General features: G+C 36.7%; 1 protein-coding gene across 11 annotated transcripts in view; it reads right to left on the bottom strand.

Annotated features, from left to right (window-relative positions):
* Huwe1 (HECT, UBA and WWE domain containing 1, E3 ubiquitin protein ligase) overlaps positions 1–22,727 on the bottom strand; it is a 170,138-nt gene that overhangs the window by 80,125 nt on the left and 67,286 nt on the right. For all 11 annotated transcript variants that reach the window (XM_023708167.1, XM_023708162.1, XM_023708166.1 and 8 more), the window contains 16 exons: positions 21,832–21,909; positions 20,550–20,597; positions 20,398–20,466; positions 19,657–19,756; positions 17,354–17,454; positions 16,946–17,096; positions 16,635–16,762; positions 16,035–16,175; positions 15,413–15,518; positions 12,919–13,092; positions 12,335–12,436; positions 11,789–11,869; positions 4,625–4,731; positions 4,197–4,374; positions 2,901–2,992; positions 2,211–2,422 (listed from right to left, as the gene is read on the bottom strand). In XM_023708167.1, the coding sequence (XP_023563935.1) occupies positions 2,211–2,422; positions 2,901–2,992; positions 4,197–4,374; positions 4,625–4,731; positions 11,789–11,869; positions 12,335–12,436; positions 12,919–13,092; positions 15,413–15,518; positions 16,035–16,175; positions 16,635–16,762; positions 16,946–17,096; positions 17,354–17,454; positions 19,657–19,756; positions 20,398–20,466; positions 20,550–20,597; positions 21,832–21,909 (1,868 nt within the window). The remainder of the gene's footprint in view (positions 1–2,210; positions 2,423–2,900; positions 2,993–4,196; positions 4,375–4,624; positions 4,732–11,788; positions 11,870–12,334; positions 12,437–12,918; positions 13,093–15,412; positions 15,519–16,034; positions 16,176–16,634; positions 16,763–16,945; positions 17,097–17,353; positions 17,455–19,656; positions 19,757–20,397; positions 20,467–20,549; positions 20,598–21,831; positions 21,910–22,727) is intronic.

The following is a 22,727-nucleotide window of genomic DNA, read 5'->3' on the forward strand; positions in this document are numbered from 1 at the left end:
AATACAAAGAACATATGTTATATTACATATTGTTATCAAATTTATTGCTCAGATTACCAAATATATGCATGCAAGATTGATCAATCTTAGTTTTTTCTTGTCCATTTTATTTTAAATTTTCAAGAGTATAAAAATAATAAGCAAGACATTAGAGACAATACACATTTAAAATAACAAGATAAAAGGTATTCAACAGTGGTTATTATATTGCACATTGCTGTCCTCAATGAAATCCCTCGTATTACAGATATTAGCATATAGTTGTTCAAAGTAAAAATTTTCAACATTAACTACCTTTGAAAAAACAAAGTCAAGTCATCAGTACAATCATCTCTGCTATCCTGTGTATATATACGTACATGGTTTTCACCCCTTTCTATTTTTCCTCTTTTCCCTCATCTCAATTATTTATTCCTTATGTTCAGTCTCTTTCTGTTTGACTGTATCTATTGTACCTTTCAGATTTTACTCTTTCAGGTTCTTACACTAGGGAGACAATACTATGTTTACATATGTGGGTCTGATTTATTTCACTTTATAATTATACCCTCTAGTTGCATCCACTAACCTGTAAAAGCCTCAAGTTTATCTTTCCTTATGGCTGAGTAATACTCCATTGTATAAAAATACTACATGTTTTTTACCCACTGCTCCACAGAGGAGTGCTTGGATTGTTTGCAAGATTTAGCTATGAGAAATGGTGCTGCTATAAACAGGAGTGTACATATATCACTGTGGTACGATGTTTTTATTTCTTCTACGAAAATACCCAGAAGGGAAATAGCTAGGTTGAATGGGACTTACAATCCTAGTTTTTTGAGTAATCTCCTCATTAATGCAGTGGTTGTACCAGTCTATTCTCCCATAAACAGTGGAGAAGGGTTCCTTTTCTCCCACAGCCCCTGAAGCATTTATTAGTTGATTTCTTTATGATAGCCATTCTTTCTGGGGTGAGATGGAATCTGAGTGTTGTTTCAATTTGTATTTCTCAAATGACCAGTGCTGAGGAGCATCCTTTCATGTATTTAATTTGCCATTTGTATTTCTTCCTCTGAAAAATGTGTATTCATCTCAGGCCCACTTTTGGATTGAGTCTTTGAAGTTTGGGGCCCGAGTTTTTTTTAGTTCTTTATATATTCTTGATAGAAATCCTTTGCTATTTTCTGACATAAAGGTATTTAAGAATTACCAGCTACAGCAGTGATCTCAAACTTATGGGACATGTATGGTTTCTTTGCCTTTAAGACAAAATAAAAAGAGTATGTTAAAAGTATGAGGTTTTTTTTTTCTATACTACAATTTTAAGCATTCAGGTTTAACTGCACTTTGTGATAAATGAATGGGTTTTGGGTTGCAGTTTGGGCACTCATTTCTAAAAGGTTTGCCATCACTGTGCTATAGTATATACTTCATCTGTAGCATGTAAATCCCATTAGTTTAAAGAGCTTGTCTAGGCTATTCACTTCCAGCCTACAACGTTAAAACCATCTTGCATCGACAGAGTTAATTCTGTAGAACAGAACTGAAATAAATAGAAATAAGAAAAAAGAAAAAAACTACTATGCCTGGTAACAAGTCATTCCAAAGCCTCAAGTTTTACCTGGAATGAACAGATAAAAATTAAATAAAAGCTAGTTATGCAAAATGAATGTTCAGAAGTTTTAAGGACTTCTTAGAAAACAAGAGATCAAATGTCCAAATTTGTTTCACATGTATGTAAATCAAGTAATGATGTACAATATCAAATCAATGAAGAGAAAGCACGCCGTCTGCACAATGCTTAACAATGTAAACAGCTTTTCAAACACAGCTTTCTAAGGCAACCAATTCAACTAAATACCAAAGCATGATTTCAGAGCCAAAGAAAGAAAAAGCCTATATATTCTTAGAGTTAGAATGAATAAAATGATCTAATAAATATAACTCACTTTTTAGTGATGATTGGGGGGGGGGTGCAGAACCGGGGATTGAACTCAGGCCCTTGCGCTTGCCAGGCAAGTGCTTACTCTACTGAGCCATCTCTCTGGCCTATTTTTTAGTGATGAAAGTCATGTTAAGGGAATAGAGGGCAGAAAACATATAGAGTGCATGCCTAGCATGCAAACTGCCCAGGTTTCCACCCCTAATACAGAGATGGGAAAAAGTGACACTAAGAATTAGGTAACAAACAACATGCCTAACAAGGCTAGAAATTTTCTTCAAGCACTTACTGCTGATTAGGCTCAGTTTCAGTCTGCTGGGTAGAATTGAAGCTCTGCATAGCCTGTACTTCCTCCTCTTCCTCATCCTCACTAGAGGCTTCTTCTGCAGCATGATTAGACCTTGGAGGAGGAGCAGTGGCAGTGCCATCAGCTTTTTGAATCGATGGCTTCTGACAGATATATTTAGGATCCCTTCCAAGATTACAGATTTCTTCAAGTAACTGAAACACACAAAGAAGAAAATCACTTATTAGTATTAGAAAGGACAACTAAAAGTTTTGCATTTTCTATGTGCAATGTATTTGATTAAAAATATGTAATATGTATTATTCCTAGGCTAGTCATTAACTCTATTTTACAAAGTAAGCGAAACTTTTTAACATTTTTCATTTTTTTTTTGTAGTTTTAGGGAAGGGTCTACAGGGTGTTCAGGGTCTCACTACTAGATCAGACTCAGAGTGATCCACCTGTTTACAGCCTCCCAAGAGCTGGGATTACAGGTGTTCACCACCACACCCAGTCTCAATTGCCATCTCAGCATGCCCTGGGGGTGGGGGCGGAGCTGGCACAGCAGGCCCAGGGATGGAACCCCCGGCCCTACATGCAGGCACTTTAATTTGTTCAGCTATTTGGCTGGCCCTTCAAATCAATCTCTTTACCATTCTCTCAATACGACGGTCACATCCTTCTATGTCCTACCTTTATGATGGCAGTTGTTGCATCTGTCTTGAGGGTGGGCTGATGTCTCATAAGCTCATCGACAGCACTCCCCAGGTTGGATGCAGTATCCCCTTGAAACAAACAATGAACCATTACAAAGAAAAAAAATAACAGCTTGTATCTATTTTGTTTAACCCTAACATGGAAAAAGCTAAGTTGGTTATTTTCTAATGCCAGGCTGTAATAAATGAATTCATTACATCTGCTACCATCCACAAAATCACCGGGGAAGAGGATGGCATCAGCCTATTAAACATATTTTAAAGTAACCATGTGTTGTACTCTATCCTGGAAATATCTCCAGATCTGAGGGTGTGTGTGTGTGTGTGTGTGTGTGTGTGTGTGTGTGTGTGTGTAAGAGGGTCTCACCTTCTAGACCAGGCTGGCCTGGAAATTGTGACAATCATCTTCACTCTCACCTCCCAAATTATGGGATTGCAAGAATGGGCCACAATGCCAAGCAAAGATCTGAGCCAACATTATAGAGTAATAAAGCTAATGAGAGAAAGGACTGTAACTATTAATAACCCTCCAACTACTTCAGTAAATAACAATAGTGAATAAAGTGTTATAGTGTTGGCAGAAAGCCCAAAGCACAATTTTTCCTTCTATTTTGAAAATCTGTTACTCAGGATTGCCTCAAACTCTTGGACTTGAAAAGATCTTCCTACCTCAGCCTCCAGAGTAAAAAATTTAAAAAAATGAAACTCTTCTGGAACTCTACTTTCTAGCTCCTCAATGATTTGATTGCAAATACAAAGAAAAGCAAGTCTATTCATCTGTGACTATCTTAAAGAAACATGGATATGTGCTGTGCCAGGTCTACCTCCGGGGCGCACTAAGATGGTGATTAACACTGGGCTTGGTGGCGTGTGCCTGTAATCCCAGTGCTTGGGACAAGGCTGGAAACAGGAGGATTACTATGAGTCTGATCTGTGTAGTGAGACCCTATAGACCCTGTAAACATAAATATTAGAAAACCATATCACCAGGATAAATACCTTGGACCCCATGTCATTTTTGTAAACTACACGATGGACTTAGAAATAAATACACTGTGGCTTCCTAATATCTGTTTCTCACCAGCAAAATGACAGTATTAAACTGTTCAGAAGCATGGGGATAGTTAAGAATATAATCTTTCTATAATAAGAGTGTATGGAGACAAGCTCTATTAAGTTTAGCACTACCTAGATACAAAAACAATGTGCAAGCAATAAAGGACTTCCTTGTTCAATGACCAACTTTCTACTATAAAAAATCCTACCAACTCACCAAGGGGATCAGAACTCCTCCTCCTCCGCATGGCTGGGAGGTAATCTGGAGACAGAAGAACTTTGAAGAGACGTTCAAATGGCTGACATTGTACAAAAGACTGAAGACCCCGGGCATTGAGGCAGAGAGCACTAAATACATTTGGGAGGGAGCCAAGGACTTCACGGGTAGCAGGCACCTAAAGAGAAAAGACAACTGAGCCTAAATGTATCATAAAAGTTCAGGTATAGATGTTAGAAACATCTAGCCAGGGCTCCATCACAGAGAGAAATAGGGAGTTTCATAACCACTTCCCAATTAGATTCAACACTATATAGTGAAGGGATTTGTGGTTAGGATTTTCAAGCAGTAACACTGCCTTCAAGTATGTGTGTCTCAGAGGGATATATACACAGTGTACTCTTTACAGAACAGCAAACAGGACTCACATCTTTGATAAGCAGTGCATGTAGCATGACATCCGTTAACCCATTGTCCTGGAGTGAGGAGAGCAATGATGGTTCTTGAAATACAAACACAGTCACCACTTCAGTAGCTAGAACGATGAGAAAAAATGTGGAACTGAGAGATTCCTAATAGGAATTAAAAGTGACACACCAAAAGCCTTACTCAATGTGTAACAATTTAAACTCGTGTGTTTAGTAAGAAAATTCCTAATACCACTCATCAGAGATTCATCACTATTAAGAATTTAGTGATTTACCCTTCAAGATTTCTATAGGTATTATTTTTAAATCAGTAAGGTTATATAATTTGTTTTCAATGGTAATGTAGACATTTTTCTCAGTCAATGCAACACATTTTGGAATGGCTGCATAGTACTATACTACATACAAGTACTACTATGTACATAAATTTGTCCTGTACCATGAAACTGGTAAATCTAAATACACATTCTTGGGCCAAGAATATAGATCAGCAGCACAGCACCTGCCCAGGAAGTGCAAGTTCCTCAATTTCATAAATAAATGAATACACTTTTTTCTGACTACTGAAGCTGGAAAAAATATCAAAGATGTAGGCTTGATGAGTTAAAGCAGATGTAAAATTATGAAGGATGTTGTCATAAAGAGGTTATTCAGTAATTTTAAACTACTAGCAGCACTGTAAAAGTCATTAAAATATATATTCATCTGACTGGCTTGAAATGTACAACACAGACCACTAACACCAAAGATCCAGACAGAGCAGGTACATACATGTAATATCCACACATTATATAAAACCAAACTTTTTAATGCTGATTCCTAAGACCAAAAAGAAACAAGAGGATTTCCCCTTGAGTTGATCTCACTATCCCAAGGGCACATAAAATGTGGACCAACGGTGGCCTTTGGGATTCTTGGGTTGGCTTTGTCTAAATCTGTTTTTGGGTTCTTCTTTAGTATGTGAAACACTTTTCTATTTACTTACATTTGTACAAATGTATGAAATTCTACAAGTTAAGCGCTTAACTGAGATTAGTATTGCACTAATAGAGAGGACTAAGAAATAAAATTTATTATTAAAACTTTCAATACTGTCACACCACCACTCAATGTGAACACTATATTCTGATTTTTTTTTGACATATGATCTTACTACATAGTCCAGCTGACTTTGAACTTATGCTCACATTAGTATCAAACTAGTGGCATTTTTCTTCCCTCAGCCTCCCTGAGTACTGGGATTGCAGGTAGCTACCACCCTGCTTGGCTTATATTCTTTTAAAATATATTATATTCTTTTAAAATATTTTACATATTATTTAAAATAAGGAAAAATGTTAAGTATAGCAAGTCTATTCCATATACAATAGTGTTTCTAGAGGAGAACATGTTAAAAAAAAATTCAGATTTTCAAAAAGCCCTAACCAAGTTTGATTATGTGGGAAAAACAAAAAGTATGACTAAATATATCCTAATAAAAATTTGTGCCAAAGGTAAAGAGAAAATATCATAGATAATTTTCCAGAGGAAAAAAAAGCAAATTCTCTACAAGAAGAACAAGTACTGCCTTGACAACATGCATCATTTACAATATATATAAATCGAATACAATGGAGAAATATCCACCAATTCTGACAAAAAAGTGTTAACATCTTAAGAATTATCCAATGGGGGGCGGGGAGATGGCTCAGTAGAATAAGTGCTTCCCTGGCAAGCGCAAGGGCGTGAGTTCAATCCCCGGTTCCGGAAAAAAGAAAAGAATTATCCAAGAGAAATCCGGGCTCCTATGCATAGTGGCTCACACCTATACCCCCAGCATTAGGGAGGCTAAGACAGGAGAATAACTATGAGTCAGGCAACCTGGGCCACATAATCAAATGCAAGGGCAGTCTGCAGTACATTGCAAAACTCTGTCTCACTAAAGCAAATAAAAAGACAGAAATCAGGGCTGTCACTCTCCCTAACTTTTGTATATCATAAAACAAGTCTTTAACAAAATCCATCCTAATACAATGGTATTAAAGGCTTGATAAACACAACTTCCTCTTCCCAGGAAATACGAATTTTGGTGATGTCTGGTTCTACACCTAAAAATGGTTTTTCTAAAGAAAAAAGGTGGATCTTAAGTAGTTTCATAGTACCAGCATTTTAAAGTACAATATCTGATGTTCTGGATCAATCTTATTACAGAGACACTGAATGGCCAGCCACTAAAGGATGGCAATTTTCCTGACTGTCACAATAAAACCCACCTCCAATATGACAAAGTATAGATACCACAGGCTTGAAAATGCCACTATGGAATATTCTGGCTCTTCTTTGTTTGCCTTTCCTCATTTGGTTCAAGGCCTAAGCCTGAGATTCCTGTATTCCTGCTCAGTATCAAATTTCTTAGGCTCTTTTTGGCCCATTCTGTGATAATGTATTTCTAAATTTTCCCTATAAGACACTGCTCTATTACTCTTATAGGCAAAGAGATAAGGATCTTCATTCACTGTTTTAATAACTTATCAAAATTATAAATCTTTGCACCAAGATTTTAAAGCTAGACAAGTATTCCTATCCATCTACATGATGACTTCACCTTCTTTACAAACTTTTTATTTTAAGAGCCTGTTGCAGTTTTTATCTATTTGGGCTTACCCCAAACCCTGCAGCCTCATGTGTTCAAAGAAGGGGATTGTGTAAGGTGACTTGATGATGGGCAAGTTGAGCATATCAGTATACAGGATGGAACAGCAGAGTCCAGTGGATCAGTTTACCAATATTGCTGGCTGTGATACTGGCAGGCAAAGCCTGGTAGGAAGCAGTGGGTATCTGGGAGTGTGGCCTGTAAAAGGTATATTTCTATCCTGTTTGCACGTCACGACAAGCCTCTGCTGTCCTGCCTTGAAGCCAAAAAACTATGGACTAAAACCTCTGACATGCTGCCCTGCCTTGTAAATAGTTAACTATGGACAGAATCATTTACAAACTAGGAGCCAAAATAAGCCTCTCATCCTTTTTTTTGGTGGAATCAGGGATTGAACTCAGGCCCTTGTGCTTGCCAGGCAAGGCAAGTGCTTATTCTACTGAGCTATCTCCCTGGTTCCCGTCTCATCCTTTAACTTGTGAATGTTGGATATTTTATCACAGCAATGAGAAAGTAACTAAGACACTACTCCAGATCACTCTTCTTGAGTCCACAGTGCCAACTGCTGATTTCCCCTTCTTTGGCAGCTCACATTTTTGATGCTACTATTTCATAAACAAAATCCACGTGTACTTTCTTCAAAACCTGCCCAAGATATGTATGCAACAGTAACAAAGAACGTCACCTGAGTCCTAAACCTCCATCAATGTTAACAGATGCCCTATCCTAGGCAACAACTTATACAACTGAGTCTTACCTCCTTAGAGGTCTTCAAAACTTATATTGATTACCTATCAATCTTGCTGGTGAGGCCATTAATAATAAACATGATGGCACTAACATCAGCTAGGATAAAAACAGAGCATGCAGACCTGAACAAAGGAAAAAGGCCAACTGGGGAAGTTAAAGAAGACACAGCAAAGGGGATAAAGATAAGTATCAAAGTAGAGTAAAAGGGTTAGAGTTTGGGGTATGGGGGATAGGAATTACAAATTCTATTTGGTGGGTTTTAGCATAAATTATTGCATGTCACTGTGACCTGTCATTCCTCATTAATTTCTCCTTTATGGACTCAGTGCTATTCAGCCTCCTCCACCAACTGGTGTACATATATAGTGATATTCTGCTGTTGACAATATCTATCCTTATATAAATATGCCAATTAGAAATTCCTATGTCACAACTCCTACTAAGCACGGATACATATTCTATTTGTAACTATCTTCTTTCCTTTGAACTTATCCAAGTTGACCTGGTTACTATGTGCATTCAGAAACAAGAACACTTTACATGCAACTAGAAAGCCTAGGTGTTTCGTTAAGTGTTGCCAGATAACAGAACACTATGCCATCTTTTTATATTGGTCATCATCACCATCTGTGGAAGAATGGGCACATGTTTAGGTATCTTCAGTTCTGTAACACAAACTCAAATCATAGAGGCTACACTAAGACAATGTCATAATCTCTGGCACACCACATAAACCAAGTATCTCAAGCCTCAGCAAAGCCATTTAGTTGCTATGATAACTGATGACAGACTGGTACCCAACTATCTACCAGCATCTCAAGGTAGAGTTTGTACATTAAAGGGACCTCCTACTCAGCAAGGATCAGTAATAGAGAAAAGGCAGTCAAAGCAGTTAAACAAGTAAGACAACAAGTAAAATAGCCCATTATATTAATAAAATATTCAAGGAGATTCTTGAACCTCATTGATTCCTTTTCCTGGCCACTTCCTGCCTGGGGTAAAAGACTGTACCCTATCATTTAAGGAGCTAAAATGACAATTATCAGTCTAATTCTTTTGGAGTTCCAATTTTGCTTTTTTTCAAGTACAAGTTCATTTAGAGGACATCTGTGCTAATTCAAATATTAAATATGAATTAAGTAACATCTCAGGAAAGAAATGCGGACCTACAATGTTGTTTGATTTAATCCTTTAAATCTCACTTGATATCTCTGTCTTCATTCCTTGAATTATTCTAATAGGACTCATGTGAATTCCATCCCCACCCCACAGTACATTTGTCCTTTTTCTGCCTCCTTCTCAAACTCCTCCTATAAAAAAATAAAAACCACCACCACCGTGCATTCACCTTTCAGGACTTTCTCACACGGAATGCCATCTTCCATGTACCTGACTACAGACTTCTCTACCTACACATATAAATCTTTTGGAGAGGTTCCAAGTCCTAATGGAATTGTTCTAATACTAAAGAACTCTATTAACCTGATAAGGAAAAATAAAATCAACATAAAATTTCTGCTAACCTCATACTTACTGGTGAAATTTCTAATATTTTCCTGCTATATTCATAGTGACAAACCAAAGAGGCCCATTCTTCCCACCTATATTCAATATATGTCAGAATTCTTTGCCAATGCAATAAGAAAATATTATGGCTTATATCTAAGATTTCTTTCCAAAGCTTCACACACTGACAGGTGAGGATTTTATAAGACAGGTGTATGACAATCATCAATGGATCAAGCCATTGATGGGTTTATGAATGGGTTTGATGTTGGGTGATGAAGGTTGGCAGAAAGAGGTAAGTTACTATGGGTATGACCTAGAAAAGTTGTGAATTTCACTTCTTTCTTTGAGCTCAGGTTTGCTGCCTATCTGCAATGATATGAACTGTTTCTCTGTTAACATGCTACCCTCTGCCGTAGAGCCGGTTGACTATGAGTTGAAACGTCTACAAACTTAACTTCTGGGTGCCACGTATTTTGTTCCAATAATGAGAAAGTAAGAGACAAAAAGGCTAAAAGAATAAAATTGTCTACTTGTACATGCAAAGAATAGAATATTAAAAAAAATCAAAACAAGTGAACTTTGCAAGGTCAAATAATATAAGGTTCATAACAAAAATCTTAGAACTGCTTCAGCAAGGAGTCAGAGAAGTATTTAAGTTATAGTAGCCAAAGGTATTCTCTGTAGACACTTCAAATATATTCATACAGAATGCCAGCTACTAGTATAAGGAAGTTTTCCTTACAATAAATTTCTTTACATTCTGAGAGAAAACTCTAGAAGCTTATTTAGCACATTGTTCAGAAAAAGGATGGCACTAAATAAATCCCTATTATGGTAGTTCCTCGCTATTTTGCAGTTTAACTTTCATAGACTCGCTGTTTTGCATGTTTTAAAAAAATATTAATTTAAATTATTTATTAGGAATCTTTTGCTATATCATGGGATTTTGTGGTAGTATGCAGTACTGTATATGTATTTATATGAATAGCATTTATGTCTTTAATGTTTTTTGCCTAAAAAAATTGCATCATATAAAATATATAAAAAATGTTAATTCTAACACTGAAAGAATATTAAATCAAAATAAAATACAGTTTACGGTATATATTTCTTTAGCGAATGAATAAATACCATACCATACCATACCATACCATACCATACCATACCATACCATACATGTTACTAAAATTGCATAGGTTATGAGTTTAGAAAATGGTTAAGAACATTAGAAGTGTTTTAAAATTTTTTTTATTTGATACAGGGTCTCGCTACACAGTTCAGACTCGTGATCCTCCTGTCTCAGGCAACTGGGCTGGCATGGCATGCGGTGTCAGGTTCAAACTCGGATTCTTGCGCTTGCTAGGCAGGCGCTTAGACCACCGAACCATCTCCCCAGCCCTAGAAGTGTATTTAGAAGTGTAGAAAAGGTTTTTATAAGAGTGTGGGAAAGGTTTATAAAGCCTTAAAATATAAATAATAAAAAATATATAACATCACTACTTGGCTGCTTTTCACTTATCAGGGAGTGTCTGAATCGTAACCTCTGTGATAATTGAGGGACCACTATAGTTAAAAATCAAGTTCCAATAACATAAATACTTAGAGCAATGCTAATGTCAAAATGCAGACATTTTTGCAAATAACTGAAGTTTCCATAATTTTTATTTTCCATGGTATAAAATAGTATTTTATATACCATTGTGCAATATACTGTACCTTAAAGGAATTGCCTATTGAATGTGGATTGAATTCAAGAATGGAACTACAACCACTGATTTCTCATACACACAATATGGACTTAATATTTATAACTACTGGGCTGGTGAGATGGCTCAGTGGTCTAAAGCACCTACTTAGAACAAGTTCAGCAAAGCACAGGGACCGCAGTTCAATCCCCCAGCACCACAAGCCAGCCCGCCCTGCCCCCTGGTGGGCTGAGCTGGCCACACACACAAACACAAATAAATAAAAAATTAAAAAAAAACATTTAAAACTACCTAAGCACATTTGAAACCTAACATATATAGCCCAAATGTACAATGTAACTTTTTAATACAAATGATTCAAAATACAATAGCTTTTAAAAGTGTGAAATTTCTATTGATACTTCAATAGATACTTGAAATGAAAACCATTTTGTAACCACCAGTAAGTACGACGTATTACCCCACAGTGACCTAATATGGGTTGTAAAATCCCACAAATACATAAAATATAGAGCGCTCAACCAGGTTATTTTAGCTTGCTGTAAGCCAACTATCAATTCTGCTTACCTAAGAGGAAGAGGGATGGGCCATAATATTCTGCATTACTGATGATATGCTTCAGGGAGGTAGGCAGAGAGCCATCCATAACTAAGAGAAAAGTAAACATTAAGAAGAATGTGGTCAGTCTGGGAGTAATACATGGATGGGAGACAATAAAGCAAAGAGTTAAATAAAGGTATACAAAGCCTGTGTTGATTCCCGTCTAATGGCTTCTATTTGTCACCTCCTCTTATTTTACTACTCTTTGATACAATTATATTTTCTAATAGAAGGCCAAAAGGAGAAGACACAGGGAGTAAGGTAAGGGGCAGAGAAGTCACAGGAAAGAATTTGTGGAAAGGTGGATAAAACTGTCCACATGCAAATAATTACTAAAATATTAACTCTGAGAGGTCTAGGAAAAGTGATAGCAAGCAACTAAAAGCTAACCAAAATGGCTTCACATTTCCTAAGCTGGTCTTGTGAAGTAAGAATAGATATGAGAATAGCATATGAAAGGACAAACTATGAGCAGATAAATATCTTTAAAAAAAAGAACCTAGAATCAAATACCATGTCGTATGCCATCTGAGAAAGCAGGATCTTGAATGGCCTTCTTGAGGAAATTCAACATGGATTTGAGAAGTGCTGCTCGTTGTGGAATACACTGAACTCCTGGCAAGGTACAAAGTCAAGAGAATTATCCTGAGTTTATCATTAAACTACAATGAGCAGGCACATAAAAGTATTATTTGAGACCTATTACCAATTATAGCAAAACTAGCAGACTTTTAAAATGAGATCTACTGGAAAACTAAATCACCAAGGATGGCATAAGACTAGTACTAAATAAAATTAAAAAATAAAAATATTCAAACTTTCTGAACCACCTATTTTGGATCATTTGCCTTCAAAATGGATGATGTTGATAATTAGTATTCATATATCAACTGTTAGAAAACTATAAAAAGGGAGAAAACTATAAAATGTTAAGACACTCTAATATAAAACAATGGAACATCATAAAGGTGAAGTGACATGTATAGTCTCAGGAAGTTAAACTGCACAAATGTATCACTCAAGCTCTTCCTACAGCTGTTCTTCACCACTCTAATAAGTCAGTCACTGAAACATTACTTATCCATGTATCCACACACCAGGACGAGGTCCAGGTCCAGGTCCAGGTCCAGGTCCAGGTCCAGGTCCAGGTCCAGGTCCAGGGCCAGAGATGCTATTGCTGCTGTTGGAACTTGATGCCCTTAATTCAACATCCAGCCGGTGCTCCAAAGATATGGATGAGCCTGGACTGCTTTCCATAGTCACATCTGCAACTGAAGCACAAAGTATGAGAAAGAAAAGAAATTTGAAAAAAGGGTACCATAAAAAAACATCTGAGCAAATTTTTTCCACTAAGGTTTTATGAATGGTAAAATAAGCTGGGCATGGGGTACATGCCTAAATTCTAGCACTTGGGAAGCTGAGGCAGGAGGATCACTATGAACTGGAGGCCAGCCTGGGTTATCATGTGAGTTCAGCCAGCCTGTACTACATAGTAAGACTATTTTAAAAAAATTTTTTTTGAGAATACTGAATGTCAAAATAAAAATGCAAATTTATCACAAATAGGTGTATTTAATATTACTTGTTTTCTGAAATACATGGATTGAAAAAAATCCTGTGAAGTTTTATAGTATTTCTCACTTAGCATGAGTGGTGATATTAAGCATGCAATTTCATATAATAATGGTCAGTAGCGAGAAGTAAATACAACTCTGCTTTTGGTAAACCATTTGCTCTCCTTTTTAAAAAACTGCATTTGGTACAGTGTCTCACTATGCAGCTCAGACTCATAATGATCCTCCTGTTTTCAGCTTCCCTAGTGCTGGGATCACAAGAGTGTGTCACCACACCCAGTCTTGGTGGCCATGCCTAGGGTAGGGCTGGTGTCTCATGTGGTCCTGGGGCTCCAACCCCAGTACCTGCACTTGCCTAAGCCGGTGCTTAGTCTGCTGAGCTATTTCACCAACTTATAAGTAGAACTTTTTAAGGCATAACAATAAAAAGTCATGAAAACATAACCACCAAGTATATAGTTCCAGGAAAGGTTGTCTAAAATACTTTCAAAGAACAATGCAAGTCAAACAGTACATTTGTGATCAAATTATCATGCTCTGCAGAATGATTTATGTATATGAACATAAGATTTGAGCTGGATTTGTTTTTCTTCTTCCCGGTACCAGGGCTCGAACATGGGACCTTGTGATTGCCAGGCAGGTGCTTATGCCACTGAGCTGTCTCCCTGGCCCAAGAACATAAAATTTGAAAAGAATCACACTTAACGGGTATTAATATTGTTAGATAGTAGGTTACCTTTTTCATGTACACCTGAATCAATAGATAAACATTTCTCACAATGTATAAAGCAAAGTAAAAAATTCCCTTAGTGATAAGCCACATTTGTATTTTGAAACAATTTCTTCAAATGTTCTTTTATACATACAAAGATATATACATGCATGTTCCTTTGTACATCTAGAATGTAAACATCAATTGTATAACCTAATTGAACACTGAAACGAAGATGACATCACAATGACCTGAATTGGTTAAATAAACACGGATTTCTTGGGCTCCACTGCAAACTTACTGAATCAACTACCTTAAATAGCGTCTGAAGCTTTTAGCAAGCATTACTTACTAAATTGTGATAAAAGCTGATCTATAATGAATGGTGAACCTTTAAACAGTCATTTATAACAAACTAGTCAGTAAATGTCACACTTAGCACTCTAGAATCCTACATAATCTAGAATCCAACATGATACCAGATTGCTTACATCAGACAAGAAACTGGGCAAAGGAGTATCTAGAAAAGCAATATGCAACGATAACTATTGAAAGAGAATATCAGAAAAAAATACAATAGCAACCTTAATATTTACTGTCAAAAATAAAAGCATTTTAATACCTTCATTATCAGAATAAGATGGGTAATGACATCATAGGTCACTTAGACAAGAATCCTGTTTTGGAAAGTTTGTCTTTTTGGTAGTCTTATGAAATATGACTCAAGCAAGGATTGGGGACATTTAAAAAAGATGTACAAGGGAGTTGAATAGCAAAAATATCTAGCCCTCTTTCTGATTTTGTAATTTACAAATTATTCATTACGAAGTTTTTCACCTTTCTTCTTCCTTCTCAAAAGAGCCAGATAGTTTTAAAAGTTCTGTTTTTGAGCCTACATCCATGTCTTTACCCAGCACATATGAAACTTAGAATTTATGACATGATGTAGCAGTGAAAAGACTAAAACCAGAGCTTACGTTTTTAGTAGAAATGATAGGAAAATGAACCAAACATGAATTATTAAGTGAAGAAATAGAACAGATGAGCATCAGTGACAACAGAGGCCTATTGTTGGTTTATCATGTTTTACTTCACAGCTGTAGACCTAAGAACTTGGACCTTCCTTTCCTGATTTTCATTGTGACAAACAACTTTCAAACTCACTTATGTACAATAAAACTTGGTTGCAGAGAATACATTTTCAAGTGAGTTGTGTACTTAATAATTAATGAGAAAGAGTTACAAGTTAGGAAATACCAAGAGGAAAATCCTAAGCACAAATATTGAAAAATAACTGTTAATTACCATCCATATCAGTTTCCATTTCTTCTCCTTCTTGAGTAGTACTAGGTCTCTGGATCTTTGGCTTGATCACAAATGGGCATTCTTTCCGGCACAAATCTACTTCATGCTATGATCAAGACAAAAATAGTAAGAAAATCCTCCATGTATTTAAAGGACTAGAATTATAATGGAAGAACACTGCAGATGGATTACAAAATTGGTTTCAGGAAAAAGAAGAGGGTTTTTTTTAAAATTTTTTTTTGGGGGGGGCAGAACCAGGAATTGAACTCAGGCCCTTGTGCTTGCCAGGGAAGCGTTTATTCCACTGAGCCATCTCCCCAACCAAGAAGAAGGATTTTAGGGCAGTTCCTAAGTTCAGCTCTCAGTGAGGAAGAGTATAAAAACGTGTGTAAGTAATTGGACATGGTGGTGTGTATTTTGTAATTCCTGCACTTTGGAAGGCTGAGGCAGGACGATTCCAAGTTTGAGCCCAATCTGGGTAACTTAGTGACTAACTGAGACCCTTTCTTAAGACAAAACAGTAAAGAAAGGTCAAGGATATACCTTGGTGTGAAAAGTCCAGGGTTCAATTCCCAATACTGTCAAAATAAAACAAAATAAAGCGCTCCTTTGATAGTAATACCTCAAGTCTATAAATGAAGATAGAAAGTCCACTATGGGACTGAAAAGCTGCCATGTCCAGGTTGGTGATGAGGTCAACGACTCTGACGGCTCTGGTGACAAATGTTATCTGGTCCTGTTCATCACCAAGAAACTTTATGACCTATCAAAGACAGAAAGCAAGGCAAAAACAATTAACTGAAATACAAAGCTTTAAAAACTATTCCTTTGCAAACATGCAGCTTGGGCCCCAATGAGTAAGCACAATATAGGAGAGTAAAAGTGTTTGATGGTTTTCTGCTTTTTAAGTGGTAAGTCTAGGATTTCAAGGTCTTACTTTTCCCAAGGGGGGTTCATACCTAAAATCATGCTAACACATACCTTGAACTACACACAGTGCCTCCTGTCACATTGTACTGGACAAACCATAATCATAATAGCTACTTTTAGAAGCTGATAATGAATTAATAGGAGGGCCAAAGTAGAAAAATTTTAAAACATAACTGTTTCTAAGTGACTTTTCTTACTTTATCTGTAGTCACTGTGTAACATTTCAAACTTGCAATTATGTACTCTCACTTCCCCATAAATGTATGGTTAAAATAAAAACCCAGTAGAGCACCTTCAGTAAGGCTTCCATCATTCCACAGGAGACCAAGGCTTCACCACCAGCATCATAGCTGGCCAGATGGTATAAAAAAGAAAAGAGAGCAGTGGCAAACTGGTGAGGGTATGGATCCATAGAGGGATCTGCAATAGAGATTGCAATAGGGAGAGAAAGTAAACTCAAAAGTTGATGATAAACTGGAATGATAACAAAGACAACAAGCCCCCCCAACACAAAAAGACACACACACACACAAACCTAACTAAAAACAACAACACAAGGGCAGGATGCTCTTCCTACCTGAGAAAATTGTCATTAATACTTACCAATCATGGCCTGAATACAGTTCCGTACAAGTACAGGCAAAAAACCATGGTAGGAGGCAGTTCCAGTACAGTCAATAATACTGCTCAGTTTGGGAGTCCTCTCCAAATGGACAATTGATGTTAATGTTCTTAAAGAAGCAGCTTTAATCTCCTGTGAGAATAAGGTAAACACAAAATGTATCAAGGTACATAGGTAGCTAAATCAAGGTGCTAATATTTCAAACACAAAATTTAAGTTGTTTTGCTGTTAACTGCCTGGGGAAGCAGAGGTCTGTTAGGAGTGACACTGAAAATACTGTATTGAGACTTCACATTTTAAGTTTCCATTTTGTGGTTTTAACTCCCTAGGAAAAGCAAAAGGACAAACAGGTATCAGCTTGGTATGTGGAGAAAATTACTCATACTTACCATAAGCTGCTTATCTGTTATCTGAAGGACATCTACCAGCTCCTCTATTAAGCCATTATACAAGATACTGTTTGCAGATTCCTGCAGGGCATTGGAATACACTACAAAAGGAGAAACAAACACTTTAGGTAAGAAGGCTGTGGGCAACACACTGCCCCAGAGAAACTTTACCATCCATAGGGTCTAGGAAACGATTCCCTTTCAAGCAGCATAGGATGACAGAACCACTGAATTCAAATACAGTGTAAGCTCTCAATAACAATCCAACTCAGATTCTCCTATTAAAGTACCACTGGTCTTGCTCAAGAATTTTAGAAGACAAAAGCATGAAGAGAGAATGAAACTTCATTTTTTGTGGCATTGCTATTTATATAATTTTCCTACTCCTTAGACATACACTTACACTATAAACAATCTAAAGAGATTTTATGGACTTCTCAGACTGAACTTGTAAGTAGTTCTTTTAATTGTAGTAAAATTTAAGAATGCAAATAGTCCTTTTAGTTCTAAAGATTGAACCCAGGGTCTTTGCATTAAGCTACATTTGCAGCTCCCTTTTTATTATTATTTTTTAAAAATTGATATAGCTTATTTATTTTTTCATAATTTTATTGAGAAACAAATAGCAATGAGACAGTTCCAAATTTAATTGGTAGGACAGTTCCAATAATTAACACATTGCATACTGTCTTCCTAAGTTACTTGTTGTACAAGATGCACACATGATATCCTATTTACAAACACTATTAGAACAAATCCCTCTATTTACTGAATTAAAAGAATGTAGCTATATATCTATCCTAACCATTTTGAATACACAGATATGAAAGGGTCCTTCATCTGCATCCCTTTTTTTGTTTAGTTCCATCATTTAAATTGTATAGGTGTGTGAAATCAGAAAAATAACCCAAAATAGTCCAGTAGTCCATAAAGAGTATTGGGTCTTCTGCTTGATTGGCAAAGTTAGAAATTGTTGAGCTGAGTCCCCACCAGCTCAACATAACAGCATGGCTTTAATTCTTATACTTCATTCTTACACTTTTCTGCTGGATCCTTTTTTATTTTGAGACAGGTTCTGACTAAGCCACTAAGTTGCCCAGGATAAGCAGGAATTTACAATCTTCTTTCGACAGCTTCCTAGGGTGCTAGATTTATAGCCGTGTGCCACCATGCTCAGCTAGAATGTAAATAATCTACTTTTGTGATTTCCATATTGAGTTAATACCAGACATAGTCCCCTGAAGCTAACAAAATGAGATGTGAGCACATGAACTTATACTCTCAGTAAACATTTATATGTAATAACATGTGAGACTAATATGTTAGATCTCAACACTGGGAGGTTGAGGCAGGAGGAGTGCTACAAGTTCAAGGTGAGCTTGGGCTACACAGTAAGTTCAGAGGCAGCCTGAACTATATAGGGAGAGAGCCCATCACAAACAAAACAAAACAAAACAAACAAAACAGAAAATAAAACCCATAACCGAGAAGGAATACAATGGTAAGCAGCACAGTTAAAAAGAAGCAGACAAAGGCAAAAATGGTGGCCCCTATAATGCCAGAACTCTCAGAGTCTGAGGCAGTAGGATCACAAGCTTTAGCCCAGCCCTAGCTCTTAGTAAGACCTTGTCCCAAAATTAAAATTTAAAAAAATGTTGCTGAATATGGAAGCCCTGGGTTCAGTTCCTGGTATCACAGATACATGAGAACAACATAATTAAAATAGTAATGGTAGCAGCTTTCTATTCTATACCTTCTATGTGTTAGCCTGCTATATAGGTTTTCTTTTAACCCTTAGATCACTGTAAGTTTTGTCCAGACATAAGGAAACTAAAACTGAGATGGTAAAGGTGTGGTTAATATGTAATATGTAGAATCAGAGAACTGATACCAAAACTGCTTTCTACTCTCTACCCAGTGAAACTTAAGTGTGCAATATTGACTACTCAGTATTTTTGGACTTTAATAAAATTTAAACTCCTGAAGGATGGGAGAGCAGTAAGACAAAATAACAACAGAAATGGTAGAAGACACTGGTAAATGACTATATGCACATTATTTAAAAAAAAACTGTGACTAATCTGATGACATGTCAAGGGGGAACATAACATTTTTTTGGTACAGTAGTTATGAGATTGAGAATAAATAACTAATGACTAGTGAAAACTGGGAATACAAACAATTTTAGTTTCCACCATGGTAACTACCCTAACCTTCACAGCAACAAAAATGTATGAAATTCAAAGGAAGATAAGTTCTTTCAACATAATTAATATCTGTTAATTATAGTGTTCTTCTCTTACCTAATATAGATATTGCATGCAGTCTGGCCTGAACAGCTTGCAATCGCTTCCTGTGATTAGAAAAGCCATGGGCCAGCCGTATGTGTGTAAATAACAGCATCTGTACAAAGACAAGACCCATATTAGGAAATAACTAGAAAACTGAGTATTCTTTCTGGAGCTAATACTTACCTTTAGTGCTCCATGCTAAAATAGTTTACTATTACTATTTGTAAGAAGCAAACCCAGGGGAGGTAACATTCTTTCTGAGGTTTGCTACCAAAATGGAAGTTACACAGATAGCTCAGCAGACTAAAGCACCTGCTTAGGCAGAGCTCAGCGGCCAGGGTTTGATTCCCAGTGTGCCGTGCCGGCCCAAACGCCAGGGCACGCAGAGATGTCGATTGAAACTGGGCGTGGTGGCATGCATCTGTAATCCTAGTGCTTGGGAAGCTGAAACCAGGTGAATCACTGTGAGTCTGATCTACGTAGTGAAAACCTGTAGACCCTGCACTAAATACATTTAAAAAATGAAAGTTACAAAAGAGGGACTCTTGAAAGTTTAATAGTCAAAGGTAAGCCAAACACTAGTACTATAACCGACAGACAGAAACTGGTTCGTAATCAGTAAGTAGGATGTTAAATCTGATCACTGCTAAAATGAGCAGAAAAGTTTTCTCTTGAATACCCAAATTACTGAAAAAAAGAAAAAAGCTGTAAACAGACAAATGATTAAAGTGTTATTTTTCAGACACATCATACCTGTTTATCCTTAGGAATGTTGTACATTTTGGTAAGAGATTCCATGATTTCAGAAGGGCTTTCTGAAATCTGTATTAGGAAAAAAATACAGTTCAGAACAAAATATCACCAAACATTATGTAACTAGTCAATTGTCAAAAGATTTCTCTTACCTTGTCAAGTTGTTCTATATGAATATAATGTAGTGTATTACTAGGTGTCTGAAATGAAAATGATTAGAGCAGTTAGGAGTCAATGAACACCCTAGATTCCCCTACTATAGGCTATATAAGAGCCATCTGAAAACCAGTATCTCAGCCTGGGTTCACAACTCACTGAACAATCTTAAAAGAAAAAAAAAATCAAGGTAATTTTAAAGTCCCTTAATATACTCATTTTACTTAAAGGATATTCAAGGAAAGCTTTTTGGAAACTTGTATCATTAACTATTGCATGTAGACAGGTACCTTTCATGTTTTTCTTTGTTCTTTTTTAAACCTCTGAATGATTTATCTCCATAGGATCAGTCATCACAATAAAGTGAAGTCAAGAAAATGGCTTCCCTCTGATTATGCACTACAGTTTATAAGCATTAATCTAGTAGATTTAATCTAGCATTAATCCAGAAAGACTATTTTTTAAGCATTTAACAATATACCCTGAGGGCCAGGGAAACAGCTCAATAGTATAAGCACCTGCCTGGCAAGCTCAAAGTCCTGGGTTCTATCCCTGGTATTAAAAAAAAAAAAAACCAACCCTGAACAGTACTTTGCCAAGTGTCATTTCAACAAGTTGATTGTTGTTCACTAAAAAATTTGATGAAATTATATATATAAAAACTAGTAATTTAGGCAGGAACCTATATGCAACATTATTTTAGGACTTCTGCAGACTGGGTTAAGTAACCTGAGTTATTGCTACATAAGATCATTAAACTCTATGTTGGAATTCTAAAATGAGATCGTGAGGGGGAAGGAAGAAACACCAGATACCAGTGTCCCATAAATGGAGTCCTACTTTATGGTAGGCCTCAACATAAGATACAATTCTATCAGAAGAAGACATATAATCAGCAATTATTCTGGAGAAACTGCTAGATATAGCTTTGGAAGTCACCAATGTAACCAAAAACAAGCCTTTACTTAAAACTAAGGAGGGACCGTGGAGAAAGCTCAGTGGTCTAAGTGCCTGCCTAGGCAAGTGCAAGGGCCTGGGTTCAATCCCTGGTACCACATGCCATGCCAGCGACCAAGACTGGGAGTGGTGGTGCACGCCTATAATCCTACCACTAGGCAGGCTGAAACATGAGGATAACTATGAGTCCTAGCTGAGTAGTGAGAACCTGTACCAAATACATAAAATTTAAAGAAAAATTAAAACAAACAAAATTGAGGAGGTTCAATACAAGTCAGTCGCAATTACAATAGATTGTAGACTTTACTGAATAACACTCACCCTTTTCTCGACTTTGACTTCAGCCCCAGGGTCTGCATAGAATTCAAAATGTAGTGTAGTTGCACTGGGTGGGTATTTCTGTGTATAAAGCATATCAAAGAAACAGACACTGAGCATCAAGTAATTTTAGACAAGGCAAACATCATCAACTGTTCTCTTGGTCCTTGGCCACTATGACAAAAGAACTGTTGTACCAGAATGAGGAATGTATTGAGGACTCATAGTGCCTTTAACACCTGTCTTAAAGCAGGGCTCACGTGAAATGAGACTTGTGCAAAACAGAATCAGGATGGAGCCCAAAGCTCAAAGTTTCAAGTTATCAAATAAGCCTTTCTTTCAAAACTAATTTTGACAGTAGCTACTCTGAAGGGCAGGAAGAGCAGTGAGTCTGCCAAGCAATAATGACTAAGAATCCAATAAAGGATGGAGAACTAATACCCAGGTTTATGTACCAGCTGAAGAATGGAAAAGGAAATTTTTATGGAAAACTTAGTGTCTATCATTAGCCTTCTGAAATACCTTGATGTTTGAGTTTATTTTCTCCTATACCATTTTATACAATGTCTCATAATACCTGCTTTTCTGTGCAGGTATGTTATAAGGCAATATAAACTAGACACTGAAAACATACCTTGTTTTAACACTAGAAAAGCAGTAAGACAAACAAAATTAAGACCATGATACTAAAATGTCTCCTTGAAAGAAACTACTAGCATCAGTTGCCTCTGAGAATGAAGACGTTATCAGTGTATATCCCTTTATACTCTTTGAACTCTATGTGTATATATTACTTCCTTTTAGAAGTGCAGATAATTTTCCTTATTTCACAAGCCAAACTAATAATGTGTAACTTAAGTCCTTCCTTTTCAGGTCTGGTGATCAAATCTAGACCTTGC

Source organism: Octodon degus, unplaced genomic scaffold (assembly GCF_000260255.1).
Source record: "Octodon degus isolate 3935 unplaced genomic scaffold, OctDeg1.0 scaffold00335, whole genome shotgun sequence".
In the NCBI taxonomy this organism is placed as follows: Eukaryota; Metazoa; Chordata; class Mammalia; order Rodentia; family Octodontidae; genus Octodon; species Octodon degus.